At 37.8% G+C, this 13,601-nt stretch overlaps 1 protein-coding gene across 6 annotated transcripts in view; it reads left to right on the forward strand.

The window, feature by feature from the left end:
* MYOCD (myocardin) overlaps nt 1-13,601 on the forward strand; it is a 204,830-nt gene that overhangs the window by 22,024 nt on the left and 169,205 nt on the right. For 5 of the 6 annotated variants that reach the window (XM_070739765.1, XM_070739759.1, XM_070739762.1 and 2 more), the window contains exon 2: nt 10,464-10,668. In XM_070739765.1, the coding sequence (XP_070595866.1) occupies nt 10,527-10,668 (142 nt within the window). In that variant the 5' untranslated portion in view covers nt 10,464-10,526. Of the gene's footprint in view, nt 1-866; nt 1,078-10,463; nt 10,669-13,601 lie in introns of all 6 variants that reach the window. The other variant, XM_070739760.1, reaches the window with a different exon arrangement.

Below are 13,601 nucleotides of genomic sequence, written 5' to 3' on the forward strand. Positions count from 1 at the left end.
CTCCCTTCTGATTTTTCTCTGCCAACTTTTGTGGTTTTATCATAACTCTATTGTTACTTTGTACACATCTTAGAAAACATATTTACTTGTACTTGAATTTATGCAAAGATGAACATGGAGACATTAGAATCAACTGAATGAATGAAACATCTCTATTTCTACTGTAATGGTTTCCACTTAATAGAAGGAGCTGGAATGATCAGAGAAAGCAGTGTTTAAAAAAATAAACACGGTCTAAATTACCTAAATGTTATAACTCCAATTAGACATAGTTAAATGCAATCAATTACAGTATACAATTTAATTTTGGCATGGGTGTAAACAATAATTAATATGTAAATAGAGATATATACATTTATGCTAAGTAATTCAGTTGAAATAGGTGTATATTTAACTTGACTGTAATGGGGACAATTCTGTAAGAAGGTAAACTGTGCCTGGACCAGCATGCGGGTCCCAGGGGAAGAGCCTTCTCTGTGGCGGCCCCGACCCTCTGGAAACAGCTCCCCCCTGAGATTAGAATTGCCCCCACCCTCCTTGCCTTTCGTAAACTCCTTAAAATCCACCTCTGCCATCAGGCATGGGGAAACTGAAATAACTTCCCCAGACTTATATTGTTTATGTATGGTGTGTTGTGTGCATGTTTTTAAATTATGGGTTTTTAGTTTAATTTAAATTATTAGATTTGTATTACATTGTTTTGCCACTATTGTTGTGAGCCGCCCCGAGTCTACGGAGAGGGGCGGCATATAAATTTAATTAATAATAATAATAATAATAATAATAATAATAATAATAATAATAATATCTGTACACTAATTATAGCTTGTTGATTTCAGATCATCCTCTGTTTTTCCTTTTTATAGGTTTTTTTAACAGAGTATCAGTACTGGACAGTTCTTTCAATAGAGGTTGAATCCAAATGTTTATGTCCTAGCAATTTACATGGGCAGCAATTTACATAAAGGAATGCCCTCTATAAAATAACTGTATCCTGATTGCAAGGCAGAACAAAAGGGAAAAAAGAAATATAGCAACTTCTTCTATCACCACTTTCCTTTGGACTTGATACCTTCGGTGAGAGAGACGTGAGAAAGTTGCCGGAGAGAGGTGGGGGGTGGGATCATGTATTTTCTTTCTCTTTTTATTACTTTTTCAGTAGCACTGTGGGGATTTAAATTGGTGTTGTTTAATTTATATAATGAACAAATGACTCAGTGGTTTAGAAATAGGGAAAATAATAAATAAACGCTAAGCTGCGAGAAGGTAGCCCAAGAGAAAATTTGTTTTTCCAAGTGTGAAATCTCTCACAAGAGATTCAGAAACAGCAGTACACTAGTTTTACATAAACAGTGCACAAATTTTCAACCACAGGGAATAGTGTGTGTGTGTAGTGTGTTCCCCCCCTTAAAATCTGAAATATTTCAGGTTGTCTTACAAGCATCTGGACAATTTTGTACTAGTTGTAAATATTCATACTCAGCTTCTGGAGGAAGTGAATATTTAGACTTTAAATCTGCAAAGGAAATATAATGGGTTTTTCAACCATCAGAGTTTTTAACAAAATGGTCTGCCCAACCATAGTTTCTACAGAAAAATGAGCCTGCAATGTATATTTTCAGTTTGCAGCTAAGGGCAGGTTTTAAATATGTATACTCATCACTGGTGGTGCTTCCCATTCCTAAATAGCTCAAGAAATTTCCATTTGGGAGTGGACAAAGGCAGAAAATTTCACCACACAGGAGCAAAAGCAAAAATGTGAAGAATCACTGTTAGAAAAATCTACTTCCTGAGACTGTTTTCCATCTACAGTATATGGTTCCAGTAGTCACCAAAAAGCAAAACAGAGAAAATCTGTCTGTCTGTCTGTCTATTTGACTATTTGACTTTAATGCTGCCCAATCCCATGAGACTCAGGGCAGCTTACAACAATATGAAAACATAATACAATACAATAGTAGAAGTCAATATTAATGCTAAACACATTAAAATAATAAAAATAATAAAATCCCATTATAAACCCACAAAACAATCCAATCAATCAAAACATACATACCTATCCTATCAACACAATTCGGCTGGGACAGATGGTAGTATTCACGGCCTCCAGGCCTGCTGGCAGGAAAAGTAAGTAGAATGCTTGGCTGCATAGCTAGAGGTAAAACAAGCAGGAAGAGGAAGATTGTGATCCCGCTGTATAGAGCGCTGGTGAGACCACATTTGGAATACTATGTTCAGTTCTGGAGACCTCACCTACAAAAGGATATTGATAAAATTGAACGGGTCCAAAAATGGGCTACAAAAATGGTGGATGAAGTCAATCTGTATAGTCTGGAGGACAGAAGGGAAAGGGGGGACATGATCGAAATATTTAAATATGTTAAAGGGTTACATAAGGTTCAGGAAAGTGAACACAAGAACAAGAGGGCACAATCTGAGGCTAGTTGGGAGAAAGATCAGAAGCAATGTGAGAAAAAATTTTTTACTGAAAGAGTAGTAGATACTTGGAACAAACTTCCAGCAGACGTGGTTGGTAAATCCAACCACGTCTGGATTTAAACATTCCTGGAATAAACATATATCCATCCTAAGATAAAAATACAGGAAATAGTATAAGGGCAGACTAGATGGACCATGAGGTCTTTTTCTGCCGTTAATCTTCTATGTTTCTATGTAAGCCAAGTAAAAGGGCAAATCTTAGTCTCTTTTCCCCCTGCCCCCCCAGCTCATCAGAATACTCATTTCAGCACTGGAATAATAAGCAAAAAGGGAAATAATTTTTATTTACATTGGAGAGGAAGGGATTTTAAGAGACTAAATGGGCACGCAATAGGGAATATACATTAAAAGGAATATACCAGTACTTTCTGTTTACCTTAGGGTGCTGGGGGCTTCAAGCAAACGAAAGCCTTTAGTGTGAAACTGATTTGGTTCTTGTCAATTTCTGGCAGCAGCTGCAACTTTGCTGGGCACCACTACTCAATTAATTAAGATAGGAAGAAAAGCAGCAGATCAGGAAGAGATACTTCGTTAAGACCAGGGCTGTCAAACCTGGGGCCCAGATGTGTCATGTGCTGGCCATGCCCAAACCGGGTTTAGCGAAGAAGAAAAAAGTCATAGAAACATAGAAACATAGAAGACTGACGGCAGAAAAAGACCTCATGGTCCATCTAGTCTGCCCTTATACTATTTCCTGTATTTTATCTTACAATGGATATATGTTTATCCCAGGCATGTTTAAATTCGGTTACTGTGGATTTACCAACCACGTCTGCTGGAAGTTTGTTCCAAGGATCTACTACTTTTTCAGTAAAATAATATTTTCTCATGTTGCCTTTGATCTTTCCCCCAACTAACTTCAGATTGTGTCCCCTTGTTCTTGTGTTCACTTTCCTATTAAAAACACTTCCCTCCTGAACCCTATTTAACCCTTTAACATATTTAAATGTTTTGATCATGTCCCCCCTTTTCCTTCTGTCTTCCAGACTATACAGATTGAGTTCATTAAGTCTTTCCTGATACGTTTTATACTTAAGACCTTCCACCATTCTTGTAGCCCGTCTTTGGACCCGTTCAATTTTGTCAATATCTTTTTGTAGGTGAGGTCTCCAGAACTGAACACAGTACTCCAAATGTGGTCTCACCAGCGCTCTATATAAGGGGATCACAATCTCCCTCTTCCTGCTTGTTATACCTCTAGCTATGCAGCCAAGCATCCTACTTGCCTTTCCTACCGCCCGACCACACTGCTCACCCATTTTGAGACTGTCAGAAATCACTACCCCTAAATCCTTCTCTTCTGAAGTTTTTGCTAACACAGAACTGCCAATGCAATACTCAGATTGAGGATTCCTTTTCCCCAAGTGCATTATTTTACATTTGGAAACATTAAACTGCAGTTTCCATTGCTTTGACCATTTATCTAGTAACGCTAAATCATTTACCATATTACAGACCCCTCCAGGAATATCAATCCTATTGCACACTTTAGAGTCATCGGCAAATAGGCAAACCTTCCCTACCAAACCTTCCCCTATGTCACTCACAAACATATTAAAAAGAATAGGACCCAGAACAGACCCTTGTGGCACACCGCTTGTAACCTGTCTCTGCTCAGAATACTCGCCATTAACAATAACTCTCTGATGTCTACGCTTCAGCCAGCTTGAAATCCACTGAACTATCCAGGGATTAAGTCCAATCTTCACTAATTTATCTATCAGCTCTTTATGTGGCGACATGTCACATGATGCCACTGTGATGCTGCAAGTTTGACACCCCAGGTTTAGACAATCACTGCACTCTGCAGGGGGGGAAATAGGTCAGTCACAGGACAGTAGACTCTAACTGAGTGTAATGGCAAACATGTCACAGAGAGAGATGATTTCATAAATGTTGCCATTGGTCGCAAAGTTACTTTTTCATCACTCTTGTAACTGTTGCTGTCTGAGAAGGTCACTAAAAAGGATACCTATACTAAACGCATGGAAACAATTATTTTAACTCTTTAATTGATTTCAATTATATTTAATTGTGTATAATATTAAACTGAAATTTGATGTAATTTCAATTCATGCTTTTTGGAGAATGCCCTCCCTTAGCAGTTATCACAAAGGTCCAGTGTGGCTTCTTGATCCAAAAAAGCTGCACACCCCAGTATATAGCTATAATATGTATTTTCTTTAACCCTGGACACTCTTTCATTCTTGAATTTTTGATGTAAGAAACAAAATTTTCCACATGGGGTTTATTGCTAGGAAAATCTATGGTTGACCTATCCAGATTCCTAAGAGGTCAGTAAGGGGCGAGTACAAGTGTACTAGAATGCCTTCCGTCTGCTGTCCTATTGCTCTCCTATATCTCCTATACCTTTCTTCAATTCCTATATCTCTTCTTCTATTCTTTCATTGATATGTTCTATTACTATATCTTCTTTTCTATTCTTTCTTAGATATATTTTACTATGAGTATCTCCTCTATAACCTTCATCATGTATCTTACTATGTGTATACTCACTAAAAACCTCATTGTGTATTGGACAAAATAAATAAATAAATAAACAAATAAATAAATAAATAAATAAATAAATAAATAAATAAATTTTATTATACTGATGTTTTGAGATAAAACCAAAATGTTTGCATATAATTGAAATTTTATGTGTCAAGTGTCTCTTCCCAGGCTTTTTAGAAGCAGCAGGGCAGGGATGTAGATGAGCCCGAAAATGCTTTCACAGCTCTTCCTGTCCACAATAAGCTGGTGACTTTACAATAACTCACCTCCAAATTGGATGACTGAGAAAAGATGGAGAAATTAAATACTCTGAAGCTGAGACAGCTTTATTTCTTAAAACAAAGAGGACTGTAATCAACCTCTGTAAAAATCCGATACTGCAAGAGAGAATTTATCCCAGACAAAAGTTAATATAAACCTCAAACAGTTTATGCAGAGCTGATTCAGGAATCAGGACTGAATTCAAATTTTACTTCTTTAAGTGGGAACTCATTGGGTGGTCTAAATTGGGTAATACATGTTGCAATATGTAATTGATGATATTAACTTGAAAGCAATTTATCTTCCTGGTCACAACCTTATACTTTAGAAATATGATATAGATGCCAATAGATATATAGATATACATACACATGTATACATGTGTCTGTATATGTATGTCTGACATTAAGATATTAATCTATAAGATAGCAATTAATATTGGTTGTGTTTGGCTATGGTATATCCTACTTGTTAGGATGTGGGTCTACTGGCAGTCAATTTGGATGTCGTGATTTTTTGAAACACTTCAAAGACTTACAGCTTTTCATTTGCTCTGTCCTCTCAAATTGTTGATTATATCAAAGAGTTATTTTAAAATAACCCAGATTTCTGAACTCTTTTTCATTACTTTAGCCATTATCTGTATGAATATCTGCAGCAGTTTCTATATGAAATCTTTCTACAGTAGTTTTCTTCCTCATTCTCTCCCCCTCCTTAAAGGAGGGGGGTTTCCTTGGCTCTCAAGGGCCAGGATGGTTTTCAGTTATTCAACTGTGGCATCTTTTTCATCTTTCTTTTGATAGTTTTTCACTTGCTTAAAAAAAGATGTGCAAAATAAATGAAGGGAAGCTGCAAGATTTCCTAAATCAACATTTGCTTTATAAAATGTCATGTGAAACCACCATAAGATTCTCACCATGGAGCAGTGAATGGCTACCAAAATTTTAACTGCCACACTGTGGGCATAGCTTATGCAGGACGCTCTGCATTTTCTTTCAGTTCAAATTGGATACTCTGGGCTGGAGCTCCATTTTCGCTACCCCACTGTACCCCCCCCCCCCACCATCCGGGCAGCAGCCCACCCCTGCCATGGAGTGAGATATCATCAGCACACTGATGATGGTGGATGATACATCTAATGCCCTGGCCTATCCCAGTGTTTGGAGGAGGTGAGGATCTGGATAGTATCAGCAAGACATCAAGATAGAATGGCTTCAGATTTGTTAGATTTCTGGTTCTAGGACTAGGCCATTGTTGGTGCTGGAGACCCCAGAGAGACCCAGCACACAATGTGGAGGTCCTCCTTTAGCCTTGATTATAATTCTATTTTTTTTGTCTTTTGAAATATTTATTTTTTAATGGCATCATAGCTTGTAAGCCGCCCAGAGTTGTCTCAGGGTGAGATGGCCAGCAAACAAAATAAAGTAAAAATGAAGAAAATAAAGTAAAAACGTAGGAAAAAAACAGGTGGGTGGAAGAAAGGGATAGGATGGGCTGTTCTGTGTGAGGACACTGAAGAAAAACACACATTGCAGGATTCCCTTCTTCAATGTTTTAATGCTTTCCTTTGTGCAACCTAGGTTTGCATCACAATTGCTACGTATCTGTAAAGCAGTCTTGGCTTTCATTTCAAATATCTTCAAGATGATTATATATTTCCATGTCATTGTAGGATTTATTTATTTTTACAACGCTGCTGAGGGTACTGTGCCAATACTTTGATGGTGTTGCCTTTCTTGCAGCAACACCGTCATTTTGAACTCTTACTGAAAAACCTTTCTCTCTTTGCAGTATTTCAAACATTTATAGCCTCTCTGTACGTCTTGGTATTAAGCAGGATCAGAAACCCTGGAAGAGAGTTGTCTGCCACTTTGACTCGGTAGATTTCATCTTGCTTGCGAGAACCCATGTAAAGCTACCACTGTAATAAGACTTTATGGGGCTTAATATTTATAGGCCGAGAAGAGACAGGACGCATCCTGTTCTGTGTATAGTCTTGCAATTTATATGCTGGCAGCAGGGTATGATGGGAGATGCTTTGGGAGGCTAGCAAGTATGCTTAGGCTTTGTAAATATGTTGAGTTCAAGCTGAAGTGAGGGAACAGAGTGAAATGTTTTCAGGCCAAATCTAACATGGGGAGAGAAGGTGGGGGAGAGAACAACTCAACAAGCTCAGGCTACTAGGGTGTGCTGTGACAGCAGGCGTCTCTAAAGGCACATCCTGACCTTCAGACATTCACTGAAGGACCCTGGGCTGCAGTTAGTAAAAATGAAAATGTTACACATGGTCGAAATCTCGGAATGATCTTACTTTCCTAATATAAAAGGCCTTCACAAGAAGCGCCGATGCTGGTGGTCTCCAAGCTTCGACAGTAACTTGCTGGCTCGAGTTCTCTATTTTTCACAAACATAAATAATCATAATCCATATAAAACTGTCATATCAGTTCAGCATAGACGTCACCAAAGCCCTGGCCTAATTCATCAAAGATTTAATGTTCAGCCACAGAAACATTCATTATTTTTTGGGAGGGGGGGTGGGCGGGCGCAGAGGCAGTTTCCTGGATTGTCCTGTCATCACCGACTTTGTCTTGGAAAGATACATCGCATCAAGAGCTCCAAAATGCTCAGAAAGATGAATTTTAAAAAACCAAGAATAAACAGTTATTGCTTGTTCTTTGTGGCTTATTAATTACAGAAAGAGAGCAAGATTTTTGCTTGTTGTGTATGCAGCTGTAGATGGATTTCCATTCTTTCAGATACACAACATACCAACGTTATATTCATTGAAAAGTAAATCTGGAAATTTGCAATAATATGCATAACTTGCACTGCAGAACTGGGGATCATTACTAAAGGAGTACTGCTATGCCCAGTTTGACAAAAAAAGCAACAAAGCATTCCTTTCCTTTACTTGAACATATATACAATAACATGGGTACTGTAAACCCACTCTATACATAGGTACATTTCAATATGCCTCTATACATCCTGAAACAACTTTCTTCTTCTTCTTCTTCTTCTTCTTCTTCTTCTTCTTCTTCTTCTTCTTCTTCTTCTTCTTCTTCTTCTTCTTCTTCTGCTTCTGCTTTTTTGCACAATCTAAACTGGATAAGAATGGTGGCATTCCTAACAGAAGCATTTTGTGTTGCTTTAATGTGGTTGAGAAATAAGGGAATAATTTCAGGTATTGTTCCCTGTAATCAGGAGGTAAAGTATCTGTTTGTACTCATTGTAAGAATTTTTCCAAATTCAAGAAAATGACGGTGAGTATAAAGAAAGGAAAACTTACCTTATTACATGAAGTATGCAGTGTGTTTATTCAGGTATCTGTATACAAACCTCTCTTCATATAGAGCTAAAGTACAATGTTAAAAAAAAATAAACGGAACACTTAAACAACACAATATAACTCCAAGTAAATCAAACTACTGTGAAATCAAACTGTCCACTTAGAAAGCAACAGTGATTGACAAACAATTTCACATGCTGTTGTGCACATTCAACAAAATATTCAATGAGAATATTTCATTCACTCAGATCTAGGATGTGTTACTTGAGTGTTCCCTTTATTTTGTTGAGCAGTATATTTAGCTACATCGGGCCTATATGATACATTGGTACTACATGACTGATAATTCTCTCATTATTAGAATTTTGTCCCTTTGCATCAGTGGTGAAATCCAATTGCTTTTTACTACCAGTTCTGTGGGCGTGGCTTTGTAGGCATGGCAGGGGAATATACTGTAAAACTCCATTCCCTCCCCACTCTGGGGCCAGCCAGAAGTATTTGCCGGTTTTCTGAATTACTCAAAGTTTCAGCTACCAGTTCTCCAGAACCTGTCAAAACCTCCTGGACTTCACCCCTGCTTTGCGTGGATCATAATGATGGATATGATTAACACAAGATGAGCCCCCCCCCCCCCCAATGGCTCTTGGTGAACAATATTTCTGGTTTTGGGTACGGACATAACAAGATAGAAAATATTATTTAAGTATCTAATAACTATTGATACTTTTTTTTTTAACAAAAATTGTATAGGCTTTACATGAATGTAAAATACACAGGAAAAGTCTTTTCACTGTGTTTGTCCAAGAGGAAACCTAGGTTTGGAGTAGAACTTTTTAGTGATTGCCCTAACATTATAGAATATTTTTCTTTCTTTTTCTGAAAATATTTCTAAAATATTCTCCTTGTTGTCAACTGTACACAAATTCTTATCAGAAAAGCTATTTCCTTATGGTGAAATATGTTCAAGATTGGTGTTTTCTGAGAAGTGTTTTTTTTAATATACTTACTATATCTATGATTTCTATTTATAATTTATTATATATTATTTTTGGATTTTGTTTTTCTGTTGTAATTCTAGCATGTTACAAATTGTTTTGTAGCAAGACATTCAGAGTGATATTAACACTATATCCCTAAAAGCTCTGATTTAGAATTGATGAACCAGAATATCGCACCTACATGTAATGAAGTGAGAAGGATATTCTGCTGGCCTAGATCTTGGTAGGGTTTATGGAAAGAATGGATAGAATAATGAAGAAGAAAGCCTTGGATTATACTTCTCTGCCTCAACTACCTCCTATTGGCATTTTATTGCTACTTTAGTATATCCAATAAAATTTAATAAAGGTGCCAGGGATAAATTGAGATGACTATCAGATGTGAATCTTTAATTAATGTAGCATTTGATTGCTAGTAACCTTTTTCTTACACAAAAAACAAGACTGTGTTCTTGTAATTCCCAAAGATAAGTAGAAGAAGCAGGAGCCACAATTATTTACTGTCCCGTTGAAGCAAATTAAGATTTAAGTGAAGTCTTTGCCATGGGTAACTCCTATGTTTCAAGACAACAGAAGAATCAGTAGTTCAATCAATCAATCAATCAATCAATCAATCAATCAATCAATCAGAATAGAGCTGGAAAGGACCTTGGAGGTGTTTTATTCCAACCATTTCAGGCAAGTGACTGTCCAGTCTCTTCTTAACAAATTCCAGTGATATAGAACTTCTGAAGGCAAGCTGTTCTTAATGCTAGGAAATTTCTCTTTGATTCCAGGGTTGCTTCTTTCCTTGATTAGTTTCTTACTATACCCATACCATAATTTCCCTACAATAATTTTCTTACATTCTTTTCCTTCTCCAGTGCCATGTCTTCTAATTTATTACTTTTCTGCTTACAGCTTTTTGTTGGCTCTTGAGAAACACTGAATTTTCAAAGCAGAGGAATCTCTTCAGGCTTGGTGATGAGTTCCGTGATGAAGCAGGACCTGCTACCCCAGAATAATGTGGTTGTTGGAAGTGCAGGAGTGTTTCACAAAGACAGTGGTTTCAGTGACGTAAGAGACTCTGCTATCCAGGTCCGTACGTTTGCTGAGAGGAAGAATGGTGAGTTCTTTTCTTAAAATTCTAGACAAAAAAAGAGAGTGGTTAACCATAACTATGAAAGCCAATTCTTGCACACAATTATAGGGAAGTAACCTGTAACATTAGGAATGTTGTTATTTGAAGTCTTTCTTAATAAAAATGTCAAGGCAAGGTTCTGGAAAAAGGGTTGGAATAGTGAAGGAAAACAAACCTTGAATAATGCTAAATTACTTCAAATTGATGATGATGATTTACTTATTTTCCTACTTATATTATTTTCATGGATCATTTCATGGATCACTATTCATTGCTTAGTACCTTTATCCCTTTACTGTACCATTTCCATAAGCCTCAAGGAGAACAGTCAATGTTACTCATTTTGGAGATTCTTGTCCTGAACACCCTATGTCTTATCTTCTTAGTAAATGATCTGCTCTAATGAAATGGGAAAAGAGGAATCTGTTTCAGCTACATCTCTTAGATTCAATATTCAGTACTTCCAAAACATGGTGTTATCTATGTGCTTCACAGTGCTAGTTTTTCAGTGGCATCATACTGAGTATTTAGAATGGATCTTGTGATCTTATGGTGGGCTCTAGAATATGGTTCATGCATTGACTATTCTACCCCTTGGCCATTATGCTATGGGAGGCTGTACTTTTTGCATTCTACAACAAAAAATCGGCTGATGTTATCTGGAAAATAAATCAGAGGACTTTGTCTCTTGTTTGTTTGTTTGTTCGTTCATTCATTCATTCATTTGATTTATATTTTGAATTAAGTCCTAGGCCATGATCAGTAATGGCAGCCAAAAATTTTACTGCCACACTATGGGTGTGGCTTATTTTGTGGGTGTGGCTTAATGGTAATGTGACTTGGTAGGAGTGGCTTGCCGGCCATGTGACAGTTCAAGTGAACTGTTAAGGCCTCAACTTACAACCTTACCAGTATCGCTCACTGAGGTGACAATTTGCTTCACGTTTCCTGTGCTCTCCTTCCTGGGTCACCCCGTCACCACAGGCTGGGTAGCTAGGTGAACGGGTGCTGCCAGAAGCATAAATGCTGCCAGTGCCGCTTCTACCCACGCCTTCTGCTTGCACCTCAGGCAGGAGGTGGCCTTGTGAGACTGGAAGGGAGCCAGGCAGGAGAGCTCATCCAAGACCAGGAAGGAGGAAAGAGGAAAAAAGCAAGGAGCGCAGACGCAGCAGCAGGGAAAAAAGGAGAGCCAAGCCAAGACCAGTGACAACCACCAATCAGCTGGAGCTGCACACGCATCTTCATTTCCGCTGGTGAAACTGCGTTCCACCCCATCCTGCCTGCTATCCACCCCTGGGCATGACTGAAAACATGAACTTAATGTTTGATAGCAATAGAGAAATGGATGCAGGAAAATAAGCTGAATGGTAATACAGATAAGGTTGAAATAGTATTAGATGGGACATTAGCCAACCCAGAGTTAAATGTACATGAGGATTGAATTCCTCATTAAAATTTAAGTTTGTAGCTTGTGGCTGCTCCTTGCTTTAGTGCTGTTTTTAGGTGATCAGGTGCTGGAGAGATGGCTTGAAGCATTTTTTACAAGCATAACATTTCTGTTCCTGGAGAAGATAGCCCTTCTGGCCACAGTAAGATGTACATTAGTCATCTTTAGACTAGATTACTGTTTACACGGGGAGGCTCATACAAAGAATACGCATAAATGTAGATAAATGTGTCAGCATCCTGCTGCCAAGCTGCAAAGATATACATCTGTTTCTGATATGTTTCCATTTTGTACTTATTTGCTTCTACGCTCAGTATCACGATACTGGCTTTTAATCTAAGTGGTTTAGGATCACTCTAGTATATTTTTCTTAATTTATTTTTCTATTCAGAATTGAAGGATTCATTCCCTGACTGGCTGAAGAGAAACAACTGGTCATGGAAATGTTCAACAGGGTTCTTTGTTTTGACTCCTATCTTTTGGAAGTTGTATTGAGGAAAACCCAGTTGGTCCAATTATTCTCCTACTCTGTTGTTTTGTAAAATCTTGGTCTTTAGTAGCAGCTGTCTGATGATTTCTTTTTCTTTTCTGTCTTGTTATTTTTAAATTTATTTCATTTTTCTAGTTTTTTATTGTGGCATTATTTTTGTCATTCTTGTTTGATTATTTTAATTTGTTGGCTTAAATAACCTTAATTGATTTGGATTTTTAGCAAGTGTGATACAGCATATTTATTGAGAGCTAGTTTCATGTAATGGGCAAGGTGATATATTGGAACTAGAAAAGGTGCAAAAAAGGGTAACAAGAATGATCAAGCGAATGGAGCATCTCCCTTATGAAACCAGGTTGCAACGCCTTGGTCTCTTCAGCCTTGAAAGACGGCGTTTAAGGGGTGACTCGATTGAAGTGTATAAAATCATGCATGGGATAGAAAAGGTAGACAGAGAAAAAATCTTTTTTCTATCACACAATATTAGGACAAGGGGGCACTCCATAAAGCTCATAGGTAAGAAAGTGAGGACAAATCAAGGGAAATATTTATTCACCCAGAGGGTCGTTGGATTATGGAATTTACTTCCAGAAGAAGTCGTGACAGCTGTCAGCCTTGATAGCTTCAAGGCAGGATTAGACAGATTCATGGATGCCAAGTGTATCAGTGGTTATTGAAACAGATGTCCATGCACCACCTCTATGTTGGTTGAGGCAGGCAGGATTCCCTTGAGTACCATTTGTTGGGGGTCAGGGGAAAGGGAGAATCTTTCTTTCTCTTTCTGCTCAAGATCTCCATGGACAATTGGTGGGCCACTGTGTGACACAGAATGCTGGACTCGATGGGCTAGGGCCTGATTCAGCATGGCTCTTCTTATGTTCTTATGTTCCTACTGCTGTAGAAGCTGAGATGCTGTGAATTTCCTTATGATATGAAAGCCAGTTGAATGACTTTAGGTTAATTATTCTTTCTCAAACAAAA

Source organism: Erythrolamprus reginae, chromosome 2, assembly GCF_031021105.1.
Source record: "Erythrolamprus reginae isolate rEryReg1 chromosome 2, rEryReg1.hap1, whole genome shotgun sequence".
Classification (NCBI taxonomy): domain Eukaryota; kingdom Metazoa; phylum Chordata; class Lepidosauria; order Squamata; family Dipsadidae; genus Erythrolamprus; species Erythrolamprus reginae.